Source organism: Phaeoacremonium minimum (assembly GCF_000392275.1).
Source record: "Phaeoacremonium minimum UCRPA7 unplaced genomic scaffold PA7_03_scaffold_62, whole genome shotgun sequence".
NCBI classification, from domain to species: domain Eukaryota; kingdom Fungi; phylum Ascomycota; class Sordariomycetes; order Togniniales; family Togniniaceae; genus Phaeoacremonium; species Phaeoacremonium minimum.
Genome location: NW_006920969.1, coordinates 592,163 through 615,870, shown reverse-complemented (window position 1 = coordinate 615,870; position 23,708 = coordinate 592,163). Strand labels below are relative to the sequence as shown.

General features: G+C 49.9%; 4 protein-coding genes across 4 annotated transcripts; 3 read left to right on the top strand and 1 right to left on the bottom strand.

The window, feature by feature from the left end:
* Window positions 1-2,915: 2,915 nt before the first annotated feature.
* UCRPA7_1206 (hypothetical protein) lies at window positions 2,916-4,032 on the top strand (the record flags this gene model as incomplete). The annotated part of the gene is made up of 2 exons (XM_007913792.1): window positions 2,916-3,025; window positions 3,306-4,032. 2 exons carry the CDS (start codon window positions 2,916-2,918, stop codon window positions 4,030-4,032), a joined length of 837 nt encoding a protein of 278 aa, XP_007911983.1.
* Window positions 4,033-8,839: 4,807 nt separating this feature from the next.
* UCRPA7_1205 (putative amid-like nadh oxidoreductase protein) lies at window positions 8,840-9,699 on the bottom strand (the record flags this gene model as incomplete). The annotated part of the gene is made up of 3 exons (XM_007913791.1): window positions 8,840-8,917; window positions 8,981-9,398; window positions 9,455-9,699. The coding sequence occupies 3 exons, from the start codon at window positions 9,697-9,699 to the stop codon at window positions 8,840-8,842; spliced, it is 741 nt and encodes a 246-aa protein (XP_007911982.1).
* Window positions 9,700-14,823: 5,124 nt separating this feature from the next.
* On the top strand, window positions 14,824-15,369 carry UCRPA7_1204 (putative major facilitator superfamily transporter protein; the record flags this gene model as incomplete). The annotated part of the gene is made up of 1 exon (XM_007913790.1): window positions 14,824-15,369. One exon carries the CDS (start codon window positions 14,824-14,826, stop codon window positions 15,367-15,369), a length of 546 nt encoding a protein of 181 aa, XP_007911981.1.
* A 3,894-nt stretch (window positions 15,370-19,263) lies between these two features.
* UCRPA7_1203 (putative peptidase m66 protein) lies at window positions 19,264-21,483 on the top strand (the record flags this gene model as incomplete). Its single annotated transcript, XM_007913789.1, has 1 exon — window positions 19,264-21,483. The coding sequence occupies one exon, from the start codon at window positions 19,264-19,266 to the stop codon at window positions 21,481-21,483; it is 2,220 nt and encodes a 739-aa protein (XP_007911980.1).
* Between the last annotated feature and the right edge of the window lie 2,225 nt (window positions 21,484-23,708).

Genomic DNA, 23,708 nt, shown 5'->3' with positions numbered 1-23,708 from the left:
TAATAACGCGAAGATATTTCATACCATGGAAGCCACGAAGCAGTAGCCTTGTAATGTGGCATAGCTCGAGCACTCAGGTTTGGCAGAACCGCTGGGATGGTGGCGAGGGTTATAAAGACATGTTTCTTCGACGAGGCTATCCGGTCTACTTGTGGGACGGGCCACGAGTAGGTCGTGCCAACTGGGCATGCAGTTCGACTACTTATGTTCCCCGATACGCAGATTCGGGCAATTTCGCCAGCTGGAATTTCGGTCCATTCTTCAAATACTTCTGGCCAGACGTGCAATTCCCGACGCAAAACGATGATGCATGGCAGCAAGCGACCGCTGCCCGATATGTCGAGTACGACACCGCTGAGAATGTCCAATTACAGTCAGATGCAGCAGCAATAGCTGCGGACTCTGGAAAGTTGGGGGAAAACATCGTATACCTTACAAATTCGGCTGCTGGGCTAAGGGCTTTGATGACGGCGGTCAAGAGCAATACTACCAATATCAAGGGGATAGTCATGTACGAATGCATTGGATATTTATATCCTGACAATGCAAACATGACTGCGGGGCGTGGTGGCTTTGGACCCTTCATAGTTCCCCTGAGAGACTTCAAGAAACTCGCCGACATCTCAATCCAATTTGTATGGGGTGACCACCGGTCAGAAAATTACGTATATCTGCGGCAGTCACGTCGCCTAGCCAGCCTCGTCAATCTTTATGGCGGAAATGCACAAGTAGTGCAGCTCAAAGAAGATGCAGGGCTGGTAGGAAATACTCATATTCCTTTTGCAGACATGAACAACGACAAAGTAGCCGGACTTCTTGACAAATTTTTACACGAGAACCAATTAGACGAATAGACGATATACGGAGACAGCACCCTAAAAGAACGAGCAGTTACAGAGTCAACCTACTCACAATTATTGATGTGCTGTTTTTTATGGTCAAAATGCGATGGAGTTTCCCAGGCCAACCAATCCGCCGTTTGTGATGAGGCGCCATTTGGAACGAAGATCAAACGTGAAGGATTGCGCCCTTACACTATCCCCAAACTCAAGCTGCGGACAATTGCAGGGGTTAACACAGCCTCGTAAAACACCAGAACCCATGGCTGTGCATACTCCTGCTTGAAATGCGCCCCAGCGCAGGCAGCCGTTCAATGCCAAACTACATTAAAATAAAGGTAGTAGACAACGTAAGAGGCCATGAGTGTGCTTTTGTAACCCAAATTCGAAAGCCATTCAACTGTTGAGGAGATCAATGGGCGTCGCCTCAGTTGGTGAAGCTGCCACAACCGCAGCATCAGATGTCGCCAGTTCCGAACTCTCATCGGATGTCAAGATTATCTTGATTAGCGTGATTGTCGCTCTTGTCGTGCTGGCGATTATCGTGTGGGCAGTGAAGAAGGGCAACAAACGCGAGACGGACGAGAAGGCAGCAGCTAGTAGCAAGAACATATATTCATCGTCTATCCACCGAGATGCGGCAGTACCAGATTCGTATATGACTGAGATTGTCAGAAATGATAAAAGAAGCTCATCACACAGCATCACAATTTCGATCACAGACCATGAATCACAAGACACGCGCGCCTTACTAGCGCCCGAGAGACCAGCCATCGACAACGATCTTCCTTCTCCGCTTCCAACAACACCGCAACCAACAGCTCAGACAGAACAAGGAGTGTTTCGATATTGCTAAAAGCTTGCCAAGCTGTTCGAGGTCACAGATGATTGAATGCGAGGGATCTCAAAGCATCGACTGAAAAGAGAAGCATGGGATGCGTTGGTTCTTGGCGGCATTTCAACTAGGTCATATCATGGAAACGACTTGTGTGAAACCAATTTCGTGGCAATGGCAAAGGTTTACCCCGGGTAACTTGCGAGGCTTTGCATACTACATTCTCGAGTTGAGCGCCAGAAATACCGGGCTGCTGTTCCCGCTCTTATCAATGCTTGCACGCCGAGAATTCAGTTGAAATGATACTTCAATTTGGTGAAGACATCTCGATCAAGTTTCATGGTTAAACATTCAACTCTGATTCATTGGTTGGACTGTGCAGATAGATGGCCCCGCCTCCATGTATTCCTCGGCCGCTGTCACTGTTCTATGAGTTCATTTATATCAGTATTGTTCGTTGGACTTCCTCCTGGGAAGGTCGGCTATACTACCCGAACAACAACCAGACCCACCCCCAAGCCTCACAGTATAGCTAGCCGTACCTAGGGCCGCCTATTTGGGGTAATAATGGGGCCGAGTTGCAAGCGAACAACATTCGGCAATTGAGTCTCGATGATGGGTATCGATGATTCTGAGTTGGTAAATTTCGCCGTTCTCTTTACTTTACTCTCTGCATGCATTATGTTCAAGAACGCTGCATCCAATGAAATCTATAACCAGCGCTTCATGATTTTGCGCATAGTCTGACACATGAGTGGCGATATGAGAGGGAACAGCAGCTGATGTGATGTTCGCCGCAAAAATCTGGCGAATCCTTCCGTTCGAGTGCCGACATATCCATATTTCTGAAATATAATGCCATGTGTGGTGCTCCTACCATCTGCCGGTGAAATTCAATCTGGTTAAGTGCTGGAGAATTTGCCGTCTTCATCTCAAAGCTTGATGTGATTGGACGGCACGCCTTCTGAACTGCGACCTCCGAGAAGTCTATTCCCTACCTTGGTAGCTCACATGCCTCGATAACGGCGAAAAGGGGATGTTGCTGATTAAAATGGCAACTATCGGCAATTGAGGCCACTAGAGTCAAGGCAGATGCTTCGGGGTTGGGAACCAAAGATAAAATACCTCAGTGTAGTCCGCCATGGTGTGGATTTCAATGACTGGTTTATTGGCGTGGTTATGATAGCATCAGCAACTTTTGCTCTACTTACGGCACCGTTTCTGGACCTAAACAGTCTAAAATGCATTGGATTTCTATGCTTCTCGCGGCGGCAGCCGTTGAGTATGGCGTGAACGCTGCTGCAACGCTTCGTTTCTCTTGTTCCCAGCTTGTTGTTGAACGTCTTGATCCGTAAGTCTATAATCAACTATCAGCCATAGAGCCAGCCTTACCTAACGATCTTTTGTTAGCCTTGTCAACCCTGGACAAATTCCATCGACCCACGTCCATCAAGTGGTTGGAGGGAATGCTTTCAACGTTACCATGGACCCGGCACGGGACGATGTAGCAACAACTGCCACATGTACATCATGTACTCCAGTGGAGGATTTCTCTAATTACTGGACTGCGGTGCTCTTCTACCGGTAAGGAAGCTAAGAACAATATCAAGCTATAATGCTAATGTCCCTAGTGCGAGGAACGGTACTTTTAAGCGTGTGAATACATTCGGAAACGAACTTGGCTTCACTGGGGCGAATGGTGGTCAGACTGTCTACTATCTCTCTAGTGGAAAGGTGACTGCGTTTAAACCTGGCTTCCGTATGACTGTCGGCGATCCAAACTTTCGCACCGCAGCTCAGCTGAATGCCAAGTACAAGTATATGGACTTCACTTGCTTGCAATCATCCATGACAAGAGGTGGCGCGACTACGAGCTTCCCGACAAAGGCCTGCCCGGCCGGAATCATGGTCAGCATTCGATTCCCGACCTGCTGGGATGGCAAGAATCTGGACAGCCCTAATCACCAAGACCACGTCGCTTACCCTAACGGGAACTCTTGTCCCTCTACACACCCTGTCACAGTTCCACAAGTATTCTACGAGACATACTGGGATACCAGGCCGTTCAACAACCAGAATGACTGGCCGACAGACGGGTCTCAACCATTTGTATGGTCTTTCGGTGACAAGACAGGTTATGGGATTCACGGTGATTACGTCTTCGGCTGGAAGGGCGACGCTCTGCAGCGAGCCATGGACAACAACTGCAACAGCGATCTCTTTTCCAACAGTATCAATTGCGCTACGCTAAAGACACAATCGCTTGCAGAAGCAAACAAGTGTACGAAGAAGGTTTCCGTTACGGAGCCGCTTGACGGATGGCTCACCGAACTACCAGGCGGCATGCTGGTCACCTAGATCCGGGATTTACAGCAGAGTTTGCTGACAAGTATTTGCAATGTCCTCTTCTTTAAACCTAGTCTGACTGTTGTTGCTGAGTGGGGCCCTGAATTTCCTCTTCCGTTGTAAATAGCGATATATCCAATGACAAATTAGTGACTTTATTCAATGCGACGAATCCGATCGGCTAGAGCTCGGTTGTCTAATTCTGGATAGTGCGTTTGTTAGATACTCTTCCACGGCATCAAGCTTGTCCAAGCTAAGCTACCTAAGGTAGGTAAGGTGGCCTAAATTTCCAGCCTGAGATAGCATAATAGTGGAGCCGCAAACCGTTTCCCGTTCTCCGGGCACATGGCGCGTGAACCTACATAAAGGGGCATGTAGCGATCAGAGTCCAGTCTGCTCTCTCCCCAAATCTCTCAAAATATTGATTCTCCTCTGATACCCATGAACTACAACCAATTTCGGAGAGTAGGGCTCAAAGAGAAGTATCGGAAATATGGAGGCAGCTGAACATTATACTTTCGTGAGGCAAGGAGGTAAGGCGACACCAACCTTGTCAAGTTGAAAAGCTAATTCTGGAGTAAACAGGATTCTACGACCGTATGTACTTTTTGTGGCATCGGCTAGGCCTGCAAAGTAATATATTGGTATCGGCTCGTTACGCAAATGTCAGAACGGGAGAAGGTCTGACCGAATCTGTGGTTTTGTCGGCACTTCATCAGACGGTCCAGGCACATCCAGGACTTGCTGCGGTTGCGGTGATCCAGCCGGCAAAGAAAAAAGGACGACATCAACTCGAACGTGTTATGTTGCATAGCATTGATCTCAGATCATGTGTCGAATTCATTGATGGTAATAAGGTCGCTGCCGATGCCGAGTTCTTCGAGAAGGTCCATAACCAATGGCTTTTCATGGACAATGAACCGAAACGGCCTTGGTGGAAGGTTCTTGTTTTGGATCGACGAGAAATCGTATTCGTCTTCCATCACTTTGTTTGTGATGGGAAGGCCGGTTATGAATTCCAGAGGACATTTCTCGAGGCTCTCAACTCATCAACGACCGCCGCTGTTTCTGATGCAATAGTTCGCTTCAACCCTGACAAGAACCCAATGCCACCGAATCCGATGGAGTTCAGCCCTATAAAGCTTTCGATCATGCGTGCCATATTCGGTGTCTTGTATTGGATGTTGATAAGATTCTTTTATGGGAGACGGCTGTTCTTCAGTGACTTCAAACCCCCCAAGCCATATCCGCCTATAACGACAGGCTGCGCAGACACATCGCAGCGAACAGTCACCAGGATTGCGGGCTATCGCATTTCGACCGCTAAAATGGCTGCAATATCCGACGCTTGTCGCAGAAATGACACCACCTTCTCGCCTCTCTTGACAATTGCGGCCACGGCAACACTCGCAAGCAAATTCTATCCAAGGGCAAAGCTTGGATTTGCTCACAATGCTCTGGACATACGCTCGTTGCTCCGCTATCCGGAGGGGGGAAATGGCGATCGTATCATTTGGAATGCGGCTGGTGGAGCTCTGGAGATGATTCCCCTGAGCAAAGTTCACGATGCTTTAAAGCCTTTAGCATTTACATCGAACAGAAAGCCGGAAGCCGCTTCTACGGCTGATAAAACAGGAGAACTTTGGAAATTAGTTAGGGATTATAAAAGGAGCTTAGAGAAGGAATTCACCGGCTCTCATCCTCCTGCCATACAGCTATGGTTATCAGGGAATATGCTAGGGCCATATCTAGAAGACATGGTTGAGAAGGCTTTCCCGTCCCTTGGACTTCAACAACAAAATTCAATTGCATTCTCAAACCTCGGCCGTTTTCCTACACCCAAACGTCCGTCTGGTAGTTTGGCGGATACACTGGTTGATGCATGGAAAATTGAAGAGGTACAATTCTCTACATGTATTACAGGAGGCTCTGTGAGTAATCACGGCTTAAGAATGAACATTGCGGGAATTGGAGGTGGTGACACTATTGTCAACATAGCTTGGGAGGATGAATTCGCGAGCAGAGCCATGGTCAATGACTTCTGGCAAAGCACTATGAAGCTGATAGATGTTATGTTACAGTCATGTAACAACAAGTAAATCATCATCTATAGGACAAGATCAAGAAAGCTCCTAATTGTGTATCACCGGCGCAAGTGATCATCCCACCCATTACGCATCCTGGCAGTTTCCAATACCATCCGAGACAATCAGACACCATGAGCAGTCGAGACCATTGACACTCAGATTCTGGCAGTACTCATCATTCGGGCAATTCTCCGACACGCAGCTGCTTTGCTTGGCCTCAATGATATTTCTCTGGCGAGGTTTTGAAGTCACTTGTCTTGATTTCTCCTGTGCTGCCCTGGCTTCTTTCATCATATTCACTTCATGTGATCGAGGGATTTTGCCTGAAAGTGATCTTGTTTCAACAGGGGCTGAATCAATTATGTTGAAATGCCCATCAAACGTCCTGACGACGTTGTCGGATCCTAAATGGGCAAACCCCTTGCCAGTCGGGTCGCGCTTCAGTGTTGCCAGCACATCATGAGGATTTCTCGCCTATCGGGTTATCAGTCTCAGGCTTATCAGGGCATATCTCGGTTTAAAAGGATACAGACTTGCTGAGACAACGGTGTCCCAGTCACGAACGTGGCAAGGGAAGCAGTGACGATGGTGATGAACTTCATTATGTTGATGACAGAGCTCGGCTTCGGATGTATTGCGTGTTTTTCTGCTAGTAGATAGGACCTTGGAAAGAGATGAAAACAAGCCTTTGGATCTGGTGAGCGCAGCGGACTTATATATCTGACGCCTACATGATTAGCATTCACTGAGTGCCAAATCTATTGCCCTTTACGTTGGAAATTCAACGTTGCATTTGCAATTTGCCTCATCTCGTGTCACATTATGGCTGTGAACCTCCAGCTGATGAATAGGGCTGATTCAGCTGAAAGGTGTGGACTACAATCTCCTCAATGTGGTGATCGACAATTGTATGCACAATATTATTGGGTACTCTTTTTCCCACCATCAGCTGTAGGATCGCCCATCATATTCCTCCGTACCGCAGGCGTGTCATCCGGTCCGATGATTCAATCTGTCGGAGCATCGGTAACGTTAGCAAATGTAGAACAGATTGCCGACTTATTATGAATATTCCCCAGATATAGCTCAGACGGCCTGTGTTTTGTTGCTTGCGGTGGCTTGCAGTTGGCTCAAACAGTTCAAGCAGTGTCGGATGGCAGCCACCAGTCCTCACTATGCATACTTGTTCATGTCTTAGCTTTTCCATGCGGGGATACGCGAGGCAGTTAGAGAGCTTTAGACAATCCGAAAATTTGGAGAGTACCTCATACTCTTAAGTTATATTATGTAGCCCTTCGTAACTACTGCCACGGGGCAGTTCAAGTGATGTTTTCAGCATCTAGTATAACATCCGCATCAGCTGGCGTTACTCACACTTAGTCTACAGGCTATTAGCTCCAGTGTGAAAAGGAATATCAATCTGCAACTACATACATGACACACGAAACACTACCGTGTCCCACACATAGATATCACGAGTATCTCATTTCAGGAAAGAATTTGGCTTTTTATCGCTTTAAGACACAGCTCAAGATCAATCCGCGACGGCTCGGCGTAGGTTTCATTATTTAGTCAACCAACCTGGTGCCCCGACCTTAGGCACTGGAACGGTAGCGAAGCCAATATGCAACCGCCTATGCACCGCAAACCCGTAGACTACCCTCCTCCGTCCGCATCACCGATGACGATCGCCTGCACATTCTTGGCCTCGCGGCAGACATGGTCGCCGCCGTCTCGCATGCACCCTTCCCCAGCTACGATGTCCGTGACCCCGAGCGGCGGTGGCGGCTCATCGCTGGCTTCTACCGGGAGTCGCTAGCTCTAGCACGGGAGGCGGTGGCCGATCCGGACCCGGAGGCCGCGCATTGGCGGACGCTGATTGCCAACCGACATGGGGTGGGGGTGGGCTCTCGACGGAGGATGCGGAGGTACCACTGTTACTTTGTCCGGGGGTCGCGGGCGGGGCAGTCGGCGGAGCAGAAGATACTGGCGGAAGAGTACTCGACGCATGTTCTCTGGGCTTGCAATCGCCGGAAGTTCTTCCGGAGTGTTGGGTGTCGGGTGGGGCTTGCGCATGATACGTGCCAGGTTGGCGATGTTGTCTATGTTTTTCAGGGGGCGGTGGTTCCACATTTGCTAAGGCGGAATATCGATGATAACACGGACACTTCGGCTACCTTTTCTTTTATTGGGGACTGCTACGTTCACGGATTGATGGATTCAGCCGTCGTGGGCGACTTCGACAAGGGAATGGAGCAGAGTCGAGAAGCAGCAGCACAGGCGCTTTCACCTCAGGCGGAAAACCACTAATATATAACCTTGTATTCAAAGTAAATGCAGAGCTAAGCTCTTTCTAGTTTGCTAAGATAGGTACTAGGCGGTAAAAAAGCGGGCGCTCTAGGTTCCATTCATCTGTGAGAGTTGCGTATGGCGTCGTTGAAGGTAGCTGTTATGCCCCGGAGGATCCAACCGGGAAACAGTCATAGCTCACAAAATTTCAACCTATCACCTATGCCAATCAATAGATCATCCCGCCTGATTAGCTTACAATAACGGTGTGATCGATTTACAATTGTCCAAGCACAGTCATCGGTGCTATGTCGTCTTAAAGATGATATTCCTGTGGATCTGAGACTGTAACTCCTCTCCTCACCCAGACTCCATCTATCCCCATGTCTAACTTTCCACTGTGGCAATGTCAGCTTGATGTCATTCGTGCCAGCAAAACGCACTTACTCTTCTCTTGGTCTACACATTGGCTCTGTTTCTCCTTCCTTGAGATCGGGATTCCTAAAGACAATGTTATGTTTCTGTGCAGTGTTAGCGCTTTCAATCTTCTAAATATCTCATAAATCACAATTAGATCGACCTACCAATCCCAGGGTCATATGTATTCCCGCTGGTCCAATTTCGAGTTTTTCTGCAGGCTCTTTCCCTTCAATCATAGCAAAGATGTTCTTGGCAGCTACTGCTGCCTGTCCAGCCCCTGGTCTCGCAGCTTTATGTGCGCCGGAGTCAGCAATATCCCCAACAGCATATAGATGAGGATACTGCGGATCCTTGAATTGCAATGTTGGGCGAACACGAATGAAGCCATTGGCAGGATTGATGATCGAATCTGGTTCGGAGGGCTTCAACTCGCTGAGGAATGCGTTGTTGGGCGTCTGTCCAGTGGCCAGAATTGCAAGCTCTGTAGACACTTTCCTGCCATCCTTGAGTTCTACCTCGAATGGGTTCCCGTCATTAGGAAATCCATCAGTGGGGACAATGACCCGCGTCCCAGCAATCAAACTAGTACACTACGTCAGTCTCAAATGTGAAATCAAAGAGTGGCTTGCAATTCATACTTTACACCCAACTCTGCAAAGCGCTCTTTGATAATATTGCTCAGCTTCTCGTTGTAGACTGGCATTAGCTGGTCGCGAGAGTGGATAAGAGTGACATTCTTGTCAGGATAGACCTCCTTTAGGTCACACGCCATTTGAACACCAACTGCACCACCACCGACAATGACAATGGTTTGGGCTTTTTTCACACCGGCCTGATACTGCTTGAAATAATCAATAGAGGGAAGTTTCTCATCGCTCTGCATTGATCCAGGGGCTGGAAGGCGCGTGCCCGTGGCGGCCACGAGATAATCAAATGGAATTGCCTTTGAGCCTTGCCATTCCCGATCAAGAATTATCTGGGTGGGTTGCGCCGATAACACTCTTGCTTTCACAACGGTATGCTGACTCGGGTTAGGTGCCGCGGAGAAGACTCCCGTGTAGGGGATGAATGCTTTATGCTCATAGTTCGGTACTATAGCAAACCTCGGCTTTGATACGTTAGGGAAATGGATCAAAGCCAGTAGGCAAGGTTTTGCTGATCAGCTTACGAATGCGAAGAGATGATGGAAATGGCTATGTGGCTCAACAAGTAGGACCTATTGTGGATGTTAGTCATTAATGTGTGTCCCATATCATCTCAAAAGCCCCTACACGATGAGTCGCTGGAAGTACATTCGCCAACTCTTTCGCCGCCATCTAAATAAGTCAGCTCGAGCCTTTCAGGATGAATCCGTACTGGTCGCGCAACTTACAACTCCTACATATGAGCCTCCAACCACTACAACGTTTCTGAGAGCCATAGTCGTATTTGTTTGTTTGGAATTTTTGTGAGTAAAATATGAGCGCTGAGGATGACAACGAATGTACCGATAAGCCACAGCCAATGGCGCATGTGCTACCTACAAGAAGAAATACCTGTTCAAATTCGATGATCAGATAAGATCAAAGGTGAGCGTTTTAAAGACCAAAGTGATGTTACATATGCACTCGGAGATTGCAAGGCTAGTAATCGGTCACCGAGACGGGAGGTGGCGGGCTCCACCGTGGCGTGCCTCCGGAGGTTGTTCGCGGCAGTCGTTGACTCGTTAAGCGGCGGCTTATTAGGAAATGACCGAACTGCGGGAGATCTTCGTATCTAAGCTTAGTATGAATGCAAGCCATTCCCACACGGATATACGGATATACGAATTACACCCAAGCGTTTACTAGTCGCCTACAAAAACATTTACGCAACATCTCAAGCTGCACCTTACCTCGGCTTCGGCTTTTTCGATGGGTTTGGCGCAGAGCCTGTCAAACAGAATTCGTTAAGCCCTCACTTGTTGGTACTGTCGTAGGAGCATTGATCAACTTGATTTAGGGGTTCTATTTAATTGACACTCATTTTAGTCATTCCTCGACGACAGACAATCCTATACAACAAGTCATTGTCACGTCAGTCAAATGCCTCGCGAATTTATCAGGACTTCCCGATAGAGAGGATCGCATCTTCATGCATTAGATCATCGCCAGTCAGCCATTCCGCCATTGAATGGTCATTTAGTAAGAAATCGGGCCAAGAAGAGTCGTCCATTTCCCAGTTAAAATCAGGCATGCCCTCGGCGTTCATAAACCCTGGTATCTCGAGTTGACCTGCACCTCTGTCGCTGAATGTATTTTGTAACCTTTTACTTGGGAATTTATCGCGCAAAACGGAGATAAAGCGCGGTATTGGCAATACCGGTAGAAATTGTGATCTCGCTGATTCGCGGGCGTTCCATGCTTTGAGGGTTAAATTGGCAATAGCCAGACGCAATGGGTTAGATTTCCTAGAGTTGTCCCATGTGCCATGCCTCTCACGGTTTTCAGCGTGGTCCGCAATTTGAGTCCATGCTCTGTCGGCCAAATCGTCATGTGTCCTGGTGCGCAATCCGCACAGCAAGTAAAGGTAGGCTGGAAAAGGGGGGTTTGTGAAGGAATACCAGACAAATTTCTGAACATTTGTCATGGCAAGCATAGTGTTATGGAACTCCAACACCCTCAAGCAAGCAGAGAATACAATATCTCGATCGTTTTGAGGTATCTCGCGCCGAAGATCCGGTATCAACTGCGGAGTGAACACGCCCGATCGTAGTTTCCATATCTCCAATCGCGCCATCAAGTTTGAAATTGAGTGTAACGGAGCTGATGGATCACAATGCTTAAGATATTTGCTTTCGAGGTGCTTTTCAAACGCATCGATTGCCTTGTTCTTCGCATCCATTGACGAACCCCGCGTTGCTTGAAGGCTTCTGATAAACTCAAATACTTCGCATCGCAATGAGACGAATAACATATCGGTTGGCCTTCCTGACTCCACGGGGATATCCCGCATTCCCACGAAAAGGTCATTATCGTTCACATTGGACGGGAACAGAGTGGTCCAAGAATAAGAAGATGGAAAACCAGAGGTTCCAGAGACCACAGCAATTCGATGATCGAGAATTAGTATTTGCCACCATAGTCGTCGGCGCATTTCAGCCTCGAATGGAGGAATTCCAAGGCTAGTACCGTCCCTATGAAGGCCCATTCTCTGTGCGACACGCACGGCTATACCTGCCATGCAAAAGAGTGAGCGTGGATCGGAACCACCTTGGGAGTTTGAGAGCTAAATCAGCCACAAGACATGTCAGCATTTGATCAGATCATATCTTGGGTCAGTCTTACTAGGTACAAAAAAAAGGCTTGGAGAGTTACGAGGTCGGAAGACCTAAGCAAGGCCGCATTCTTTAGGGCCTTCCTGGCTCCGGTATGATATTGGGCCAGGAGAAACTCCCTTTCTTTGCCGAAGAGAGAAATACACTCTTCATCATCGATTGATGTAATGGACATCGAGTATATTCCAAACATCAAGGCTTCTATAGTTTTAGAGACGCGGGCGAGATCTGCACTAGCATCAAGAATCTGTTGTTGCATTGTTGGTGCATGAAGAATCTTGATCAACGGATTGACGTTGTCAAGAAAAATTTGCCATAATCTGAATATGTGGAATGGTGGAGGATGAAGTTCAGACAAGTTCCTTTGCTCTTGTTCGCCGAATATAAGGTCGTATTCCTCAGCGGCAGCCTCTCGACTACTGAACGATTTTGTGATTGGCGTCTCAAATGAGTCGTCGTCAGAAGAGCCCTGTAAGATTTCTTCTGACTCATGAAACTAATGAAGTGAGTATCTATGTCCCGAAGATGGCATTGTGATCATTGTAACAATGCAAAGATCGGCTGCCTACATGATCACTTAAAAAGTTGCCACTAACACAGTGTTAGCCAGATGGTTTTGATTTTCACTTGTGAATTTGACTTACTTCAGCAGCTTCCCTGGCGACCTCTCGACGGAAACTGACGGGCGTACATGGCGCGCGGTAGCCTCGGTGGAGCTTTTCTCGGATTGGGGATCTGTGGTGCTACGGCCAATGGCATCGGCATCAAGCCCGTTCTCCTTGAAATAGGTCTCATATCTTCGCAGGCGTGCAAGCAATTCGGCTTCTGGGAACCTTTTTTTACGCTTAAGCGGCAGATCTTTTTTTGGCATGACACAATTCGCGCGGAACTTAACACAATTGGAACATGGCGTATTCCTGTCACACTTAACCTTGCGTTGTTGACATAGGAGGCACGGGTGTTTGCGAGGGGCCGGGATCAGCGTCCTCGAGTCGGACGCATGTGGTATAAACGGCGTCGTTGATAACTCGGCCGCGATCGGTTCGGAGGTCGACATTGTGTGGCAATGATGGAATATGCAGCGTTCCAGCGTAGAGGAAGAGACAATGGCGACTGATATAAGGGAGGAACAGCTATGGTGCCGGGAGATGTCTGCTAGCGTCGGAAAATAGATCCTTCCGAGTGGTCATCCGGGAGTGGGTCCGCTGACTTGCTCGCCGACGCCGGTTGCCGACACCATCTAAACATTGTGTAAGTTTTGTCCGGCGTATGGCTCGTCTCTTATTGCGCTCTCCCGATCCTAAAGAGCGCTTGACCGAGCGTTTGTAATTGCGAGGATATGAGGAAGCTTATAAAAATGAAACGTTTTCTTTGTAGGGTGCTGGTCATCCTCTTCCTCCTGCATCATTTTCCATCTGCTATAACACTTGAACTTGCACATTTCTCTTACACATACAATCATGGCATCTACAGAAAACATACAACAACATACTGCCTCGAGCATAATGGAACCTGACGGCAATACCCGAAAACTTGATGCCAAGCCACCCCCCTTACAAGCAGCCTCTCCTACAGAGGAGATAGAATATCGTGGTGGCATGGCAGTTGCACTGGTCATGGCTTCGGTATGGCTCGCGTTCTTCCTTGTAGCGTTGGTGAGTAAGGCGTTATACCATAGCTGTCTAACTTCCCCATTCACCCACTCATTTACCTTACAGGACCGAACAATCCTTGCCACCGCAGTTCCTCGTATCACGGATCAATTCAATTCACTGAATGATGTCGGCTGGTATGCTAGCGCATACATGCTGACAGGCTGCTCTGCTCAGCTTCTCTATGGCCGAATCTACAAGTTTTATCCACCAAAATGGGTCTTTTTGGTGTCTATCACCTTGTTTGAGCTTGGTTCGCTTGTTTGCGGCACTGCTCCGAATTCTATCGCCCTTATCATTGGCCGCGCTATCGCTGGACTGGGTGCTGCTGGCATTATGTCTGGTGGCATGATGGTTATGGTTCATACAGTGCCCTTGCATAAAAGACCAATCTACGCAGGCTTGTTTGGTGCAACTTTTGGAGTTGCCAGTGTTGTTGGGCCTCTGCTCGGCGGAGCTTTCACGGATAAATTGACATGGAGATGTAAATGCAAACCCCCTTGTTGACCAAACAGTAACTAAATTTTCTCAAGGGTGCTTTTATATCAACTTACCCATTGGTGGGGTCGCCATATTCGGTGTCATCATCATGCTCAAGCTGCCTGCACCAAAAGACAAAGTGTCCCTCAGGCGACAGATTGCTCAGCTTGACCCTCTTGGCACTGTTGTCTTTCTCCCTAGTATAGTCTGCCTCCTGCTAGCCTTGCAATGGGGAGGGACGACGTACGCCTGGAGCTCAGGTCGTATTATTGGCCTCCTTGTCGTCTTCTCGGTTACCATAATTGCTTTTGCAGCCATTCAAATATGGAAGAAAGAGGCTGCTATAGTGCCGCCTCACATATTGACCAAACGGACCATCGCCTCTGGAGCTTGGTTCACTCTCACATGCACAGCTTCCATGACGCTCATGGTGTACTTCCTTCCAATCTGGTTCCAAACCGTCAAAGGCTCCACAGCCCTCCATTCGGGCATACAGCTAATACCATTAGTTCTTTCTGTGCTCGTTGCCAGTATTATATCTGGTAAGCTGACACAGAGAATTGGATACTACGTGCCAGCAATGTTCTTTGCCGCTGTTGTTGCCCCTATTGGTGCTGGGTTACTCACGACCCTGCACCCGGACAGTGGCCACTCGAGATGGATCGCGTACCAATTCCTATATGGTATTGGACTAGGCGCAAGCGTGCAGTCAGCATTACTCGCCGCGCAAGCCACTCTGCCCCTGTCCGATGTTGCCATCGGCACAGCCATTATCAACTTCTCGCAGCAGTTTGGCGGCGCGCTGTTTGTCTCAGTGGGAGAGAACGTTTTCCTCAACAACCTTGCCTCCGGACTCAAGACCATTCCTGGATTGGATGTGACGAGTGTCTTGAATACTGGCGCCACGGAGCTACGAGATACTGTGCCAGCACAGTACTTAGAGAAGGTTGTGTCGACATATAATGACGCGCTAATGAAGACAATGACTGTCGCTGCGGCCATGAGCGCATTGTCGATTCTTGGCGTAGTGTGTGTTGAGTGGAAGGACATCAGGAAAAAACAAAAGGACGTGGAAAGACCCGTGCAGGATGTGGAAAAGGCTGTTGGTGACGCAGGCAACGCCTGAGGCCAGAAATTTGGGGTTACAGTTGCGACCATTGTCCTCAGAAACCAGCTCGAACCCACAGAGGACGAGAATAAAGGGATGGGAATGGCGAGCACATCGGTCACCATCTCTTTGCATAACCTTTCCTTGGCTTGGGATGTGACCCCTCATGATTCGGTGGCATTAATTGGGGTGCTTCTGATTGTGAGTACGGATGTTAGCTATGTAATATTTAAAACTTAACCGCCCCCATTACAAGGCTCCTCGGCTTCAACTTCATAAAAATTTATTTGTAAATAAATTTCCGTGTATAGTATATTGATGGATATTTGGAGAGAGGTCTTACTTTAGTTTCATGCCGTTTGGTTAGTTGGACAGATGGACTAAGATTTCTTATTCCAAAAACTCACGAGTCTTATTCTCATCACGGGTCTCATGAACTACCTGCAGTCCCTTTGTCTGTCCTCAGATAAACTCTAATATCTGGAATGTTCAATCAGTAGCCGAGATGATAGTAGAGATCACCGGGAATTGGAACCGCCGTAATGGCAGCTACAGGTTTGTACGCTATGTCGGCCTAGATCTGAGGCTTCATCTTGAGGTCTTTCCCGAATGGTGCACCCATGTCAAAAAGGTCATATACTTGAATTGATACCATTATTAACCTATGAGTACACCTACTATGTCTATTTACTACTATTCACAACTCCGCAACTACTATTGACACCCAACGAATACGCCGGATAGACGTTACAACCCCGGCAAGTCCTGCCTCATGACCCATCATCATCCTTGACAACCGGCTTTTGGGCAAACCAGAAGTAGTAGTTGAAGTATCGATGAACGCTTGAGTCCTCAAGCCCTCTGCGGGCGTGTGCCAAGGTCACTTGGCTCTCCACCTGGGACAGGCCAAGGGCCGCGAACGGGCGGCCGGCCAGTGCCGGCATGAGATCAAGGACGGCCATTTTTTGATAGAGTCCTATGAGCCTCATGGTTTTATCCTTTGCCCAGACTCCGATAGGAACCTTTTTCACAATGCATTGTATGTTCTCGAATCCGGCTTCGCGAAGTTGGGGCTCGAGGTCCTTTGCCATGGTAACATTTGCTCCAAACTTCGCGAAGGCTCTATTAGCCAGATCATACATATGCTTGACCGGATCATCGTCTGGCATGGTGCAATCATCACATAAAGGTTCGGCGCAGAGCTCTTGTAGTTCTATCCATCCTCCGGGTTTTAGAGCTCTAGCAGTTGGTGAATCTCCGTTAGCTCTGGAACAGGGATTGAACAGATACAAGGACCAGGGCATGACAGAGGCAGTGGGTCTTACTGATAAGCATTCCCTAACACAGTACTAACAGCCTTCAAGATAATAACCATGAACCTAAAATGAACAAAATCGCAGTCTCGGGTTAGAAAGTCCTTCTCACAATCATCGACCAAGAAATCGACATTCGGGGGTACCCAGATGGGTTGGATGGGCGCCAGGTCGACACCCCGGACACGCGCGCTCGGGAACTGGTCTCCCACTAGCACGTTATCAGATGTCTATGATGGCATTCAGGATGAAGGCAGTGAGACCAACCATCGATAGCCCAAATACCTATTGCATCAGTATGCCTTGTCAGACCGTGTCCCTATCTAATGATATATTCAGGCCAACGCTACGCACCTGTTCCCGTCCCGACATCGAGAATCTGCTGGGGATTGTCGCCAATCGGAGCGTAAAACAGCTCTCCGTCCATAAGTTCCAACAACATAGCATGCTTCATGTCTTCACGATTTTGTTCTTCGCCATCGTTGGGAATAGGGTATCGTCCATTCTTGAAATGATGATATCGGCGGCCGTGTTCGTATGTATGAGCATAGATGCTAGATGTGGCACTCGTGGACCCTGTTGATCTCGTATCATAGCCTTCAATAATGTCAAATTCGTCTTCTTCGCCCGGTTCGCTCGCCGCTTCGAGTGGCGCTGCGGGGTTTGGAGGCAATGCGTCGCCTTCGTCGCCTGGTTTGTCGCTTTCGCACATGGAAGCGCCACTGTTCTCGACTCGAAGGAGCAGAACAGACCCGTAGATTGAAGGCTAAGCGGGCAGGACGCGTCTATAGGTTTACGGCTTTCGAAAGCTCGTCGCGCGGGCCGTTCCGAAGCGATCGTGCACTAATGAGTGAGGCTAAGGTGCGCTTATCGAGATCTAGATCATGCCACCTGCTTGCGACGTGCTAATTAATTTCTCCAGCGACTGCGGCATTTGATCAGCGGGAGGGGAGAAACTCGTGTCTCCGTAAGCCGCGGAGTAGTTGCTCCGATAGAACAGGGCGCCAATCGACCGGACTTTGGTTGAGTTGCCTCATTGGACCAGAAATGTAACCAGAAGTTGGTCTACCATAGCCAAATCTTTCACCTGTCATAACGACTTCATTCTAGCTCTGTTTCCAGTACTTCTTCGAAAGCAGTATCATGTCAACCAGATTTGGTTATTGGATGAATCAAAACCTAGTTAATGGCGTACCATCGGCAAACTGGAGCAATTGAATGAACACTTGCACCAAGCGCCCAATTCTTCCATACCATGCCCAGTGGAAGGGGTCCGAAGCCCTCAAATACTAGCATCAACCTGTCTTTTATTGAAGAGATATTATATCTGTCCTCGAGTGAGGGTCAAAGTAGCTGCCCATAAGTATACGGCTAGTGACTGTGAAAAGTCTAGGTTGGCCCCGGGTGGATGTTTGACCTTGCGAACATGGCAGCCCAGACCCGCCGGAGTTTACAAGATCATATTAGTTCAGAAACTCAATCCGTTACAATCTAATGACTGTGCTACGCTGACTCAATTGCAAATAGAACTTGTTCTTTAGTAGCATCGAATCTAGCTATGGTAGTGGATGTATTAAGACCATTTGAATTGCGAGAAGTCTGTTGTCACTGTCGAGAATGATAATGTGCTCCAGGTGTTTTCCGATCCTAACGCGATCCTCAAATATTTCTATATCGTCTGTGATTTCGAAGCGTCACTTACGCCTTTGAATGTGCGATCAGCATCACTATTGGCTTGGCACTGCCCCTGATCTGTTTGAACTAGTCTCGAAGTCCGAAACTACGACGCCTACGGTCTATCGTAGCTAGGCTGCACTATCTCTGTATAAATATAGCAGGCTACTCGAGTCAATATCGGGACATCTACGAAAAATATCAGACTCATCGTCTAGAACGCTGCACTGCAAACTCGTCATATCGAAGTGACTGAATATGCTGTGCTCTACTAGATTCGTGCTGCATGTTCGCATTGTAACTCTTGTTGGTAAGTTGGCCTTCGCAATACTTTTATATTTGCAGTATTATGGCTAAAGCTAGGATTTTCTGCATTGAGGTGTCGTTGGTCGAGATGTTGAAATGCTACATTCTGGTGTGGAGGAAGATTGGTGGTGGCAGTGCTGCTCACATGGCTAGCTTCTCACGCCTCTTATGTATGGCGTCGGAGAACCACACGAGACTTGACTAACTAGCGTAGTCGACTTGGTCATAGGTCAGCACTGAGGCACTGGGTGTGAATTGAATCTCTCTTTTGACTGGCTCCTTTTGTTTACTTGGCATTATTGCCAACATGACGATAACTGGCGCATGGCCTTCAGCCGCTTGCGGCTGGATCTCTAAGTCCGATGGTGCCAGGTGAATTACCATATTATATAAATGGCAAGGAGACCTCGCTACTGCCCTCAAATTTCTCATAGTTCTTGCCTATGCCAAATAACCAGCGGCCTGACTTCTGTTTGGTTCTGTTGCCAAATGCTGGTTGTCACCTTTCCATCCTTGTCATATGGAAAGTTGAATATACAGCTTCTAGTTCAAGCCGTACCATCCAGTTCTCCTGTTCTAAGGTGTGGTCACACTCTGGTACGAGCTTGTGGAGCTGACCATGTCCGGGTCTGATTTGAAAGACCTCGTCGGGGTCCTCGAGCGACTTCGTGAGGCAATAGATCTGACTTCCCCGCTCTTCACTCGCCGCTCAACCGGTATCGAGATCACTCAGTCAGTGCAATACTATCATTCGGCCTCTCATCTCACCGACACAAACGACCGGGCATCAGACAATGCAGTGACCCCTGTCGCGTACAAGCCGGCCGTAGTACGCGCCTACGTGAGACCAGGATTCGGCCTCCCGAGTGACGCGCCTGTCGGCGGCACGCTCAAGGTCGAACGCAAATCAGGAATCATTGGACCGTGGAGAGAGGTCAGGACCCTCTCGCCCTGGCGGGCTCCCACGGTGACGCCCTTGGACGACACTTACGCCGATGAGCGCGGAACCTTCCTGAATTCTCTGAATTTCCGCATCGACGCAGCCGACTTCGCGGGAAACATGCGGCTGACTCTCCAGCTGGATACAGGTGAGACCCGCACGACAAACGTGACGGCTTACCTCGTCCAAGCCCTTCGAGTGCGCGTGATTCTGGTCTCATACCAAGGACCAAGTACGGCGAATCCCGCGCCAGGCACCACGCCGCCGACACTAAACCTCGCCGCACCAACTCTGGCCGATGCGCAGGCAACGGCCAGCACCGCCTTCCGGATGATGCCCGTGCAGCAGACGGGGTCGTTCGCCGTAGCCGGCACCCTGACCTGGCAGCTGCCGCTCGACGATGCCGTCGGTGGAGCGGGCGGCTGCTCGGCAAACTGGAACTCCCTCCTCGCGAGCCTCGACAAAATTCGCCAGGCCGACGGCAACCGTGCTGATGTGGTGTACTACGGGCTGCTCCCTGTGGGCATTCCGGTAGGCGGAGTGGTTGGTTGCGGGAGTGGCGGGCTCGGCACCGCGGCATCGGGCAATGCTCGGACATTTGTACACGAGATCGGACATGGCTACGGCTTCGCCCACACACCGTCCGGCAACGTGGGGACACCGGACCCCAACTACCCTGTGTATGAGCCTTATCCATCCGCCTCCATTGGCGAGTACGGCTGCGACATCCAGGACGGGACTGTGTACTCCCCGGCCGTCTTCAGGGACTATATGAGTTACGCGGCCAACCGCTGGATGTCATTATACCAGCACGCCAGGCTAATCGATCACCCCCGCCTGGCACCATACTACATCAGAGAGCGGAATCCACTCGACGACATCCCCATCCTCATTGACCCAAAACCCTGGTGGTGGCCCGACCCGCCAGGCCCGGACCCGCCTCCGTGGGAACAGGAAGACTTTGGCAGGTACAAGCTCAACCCTGTCATCTCGGTGCGCGGCGCCATCGACGAGCTGGGCGGAGTCAGCGTTGATTCGGTGGCCCGCGTCAATGCGACGCAGATCCAGCACGGGCCCGAGATAAGCTGGAACGCACTGCTTGTGGGAGCGGCCGGCGACGTCGCCTCCCGAGCACGCCTGACGCGCATCATCAGTCACGGTGGTGGGTGCGGTTGCGGTTGCAGTGGCTCCGGGTCCGGCTCTAAGACAGGCAAGGACGACCCCGACCGATTGCCGCTCGAGTTCGTTGCCATGCTCCCGAATACCGAGCTAGGCACAAACCTGCAGATCCTCGATCGAGGGGGCAAGGAGGCGTGGACGCGAAGTGCCCCTGATGAGCTTGTGTGCTTTGCCAAGGTAGAGGCAAAGCTCGTCAATGAGACTGTTGTTAGGCTCGACTGGGACCTCGACGCCGGTGAGGCTACCGACATCTGGGCGCAGTACAGCTCTGACGAGGGGAAGACATGGCACGGACTGACGGTAGGGTTGTGTGGCGGATCGGCAGAGGTGGACGCTTCCGGTGTGCCAGCGGGTCTGGCGCTGCTGCGGCTCCTGGCGCACGACGGCTTCTCCACCGCGACTTCGGATCCGGTGAATATCAAGGTTCCTGAGCGCGCGCCGTACCCTGCCATTCTATATCCAGTCGAGGACGAGGTTGTGGCGGCGAATACCGAGTTCGAGGTGCTCGGGAGCGCGGTCGATCAGGGTGGTATCCCTATCGATGACGAGAGACTGGAATGGCTCCTTGATGGGCAGCCACTTAAACTCCGCGGGCGTGCCGTCAAGGTGCTAGCCAAGGAGGGCAGCCATAAACTCACTCTGCGTGCCATCGCCAAACACAACAGTGAGACGACCGTTGCCTTTAGTGCCCGGGACATCAGGCGCTCGGTCGGAGGATAGCCCATCGCTGACATCGATTGGGCGAAGGAACTTAGATTGTAATCACAGATATAGCCCTCCGATGTAGTCTACAGATAAGACACGATGCTGCCGAATTTTGCTCTTGCCTACTTCTCGATCTGCTGATTGCCGGTGCTGCTACTACCTCAACTAATACATTCCGGGCGTGCTATGCGTGTGCTATGGGTGTAAGCCGAATTGGCAGCCGTATTCTACCACCGAACAGAGTTGTTGCATATCTTCATGCTCCTCGGCAGCCTGCTGCTCAGCGTGTACAATCACTCGATCATCTGGGCTCAGAGGCACAAAACTCCTCGTAAAACACCTTCACTGTATCATATCGGCGTGAGTCCAGTGGCATACTATGATTGAAGCTGCCCAATCGAGAATCGACATTCCTGCCGTCGCCTCACCTGTACCCATGAACGTCATCTATGGCCAGTCATCCGCCGTGACGCTCACTCCAGTACTCTGGACTCGATAATTTGAGCGATAAGGCATCATGTTTGGCGTCGAGCTCACCTAGCTCCTGTGCCTTCTTCAGCAAATCGATGATTTGCTCGCAGTCGCCCCAAATCCGCGCGCGGTTTCGCACCCCTTTGAAATCGGGTTGTAGGAGGGCTAAATATTTGCCATATGCGTACCCAATCTGAGTTTCCCACATCATGACTGGCGCTTGGTATATCTGGTAAGTGACGTCCCTACGTCTCTACCCCGGCGCGGAAGTCTTGCCATTCGCGAAGGGACGCCTCCTGTCTCGCGCGGTACGGGCCAAATATCTCCTCGCGGCGCAAGTCGTTGAGTGCCTTCACTGCATTGCCTGCTCCTTCCATCTCGGGATCATCAGCGATGATCTGCGCCCAAAGGGAGTCTTCAGCTTCTTTGCTCTCAAGACCGACCGGAAGTAAGGGAGGCGTCAGGCAAGGTGGGCAGAGCGGATCCCAAGTCGCTGGCCAGTCTGGCGACGGCGGATATTGGTCATCTTCGAAAAGCTCCCATAACCAGCCCATGTTTCTGGTGATGTATAACTTGCAAAATGACTGCGCACGCTTGTGTAGTCCCCGGCAGGTATTTGCCACGGCGCTCACGTCGGATAAATCGAGATGATAAAGGATACAATCAATGATTTCGGCAGGGAGCGCGAGGAGCTGAGATTGAGGAATACGGACTTGATCTTCACCGATATTGCAGCTCCTACAAGAACTTAGAGCCTTACTAAGGCCCAAAATCTCAACAGGGTTTGCAACAAGCCACTCGTCCCCCGGAAGGTGGTGCCAGGGGTGATCCATATACTCACGGCCTCGTTCGACCTCCTGCCGCCGCAGCGTGCCTGCCTCCCCAAGACCATAAGAGGCAGGTTCACACTGTATGCTGCGCCAGTGGAAAAGCCCGTCCAGGTCGATACGGCCTAGCCGACGGTGTGATGCCTTTGCATATATGTCAAGGCAGTAGGAATGTACTGGGATCGGGTACACTGTTTCATATCCCTTGCAATGGTCAGAGATAATTCCCATAGCACAGCACGGCAGGTGACTTACATAGTCCAAATTCAGGGAATCACAACTTACTGTTGTTTGGCGCACTCCGTGCCGTCCCGGGTAGAAGTATCGGTACATATAAGCAGCCGAGCCATTCGATTCTCCTGAGAGATAGAACAGATTACCCTCTTCAAAATATTGTCGGTAACCTCTGTTAACCTCCAGTTCAAGGGCTTTGGAAACAAGAAGCGGTGGTTACGGCAGTTCTTCATTTCTGCCACGCCCAGCACATGCCCATTGATACCTTGCAGGCTCTGGCACGAGGGCGAAGCGATGTGCTCCGGTGGCGCCCTTGGTCCTCGAAAAGCCCATTCGAAATCTTCTACATCTTGACAGCTTTCTGGGCCTCTATAAAATATCAGTCCGTCGCGCCAAGTACCGTGAGGTTGTCGCTCAGGCCGCTCAGGCTTGTAGATCTCAGATAGAGGATATTTTGTGTTTGTGTCATCGAGCCAGCTATCTTGATTGCTGTGGCTCGGGTCAAGCCCCTTATCAAAACCTTTCGCCGAACTGTCGTCAGACCCTTGGGCTTCCGAGCTGTATTCAAGTGGCTCGCTGTCGCTCTGAGAAGAGTCATCCAGCAGCCACTCGCCATCGTCCTCATCCTCGTGGTCTAGCCACAGGTTTGAATATTCTGCTGTGCCGATTTCAGCCGGAGTGCGATCTGCGGTGATGCAGTCCCGGCAC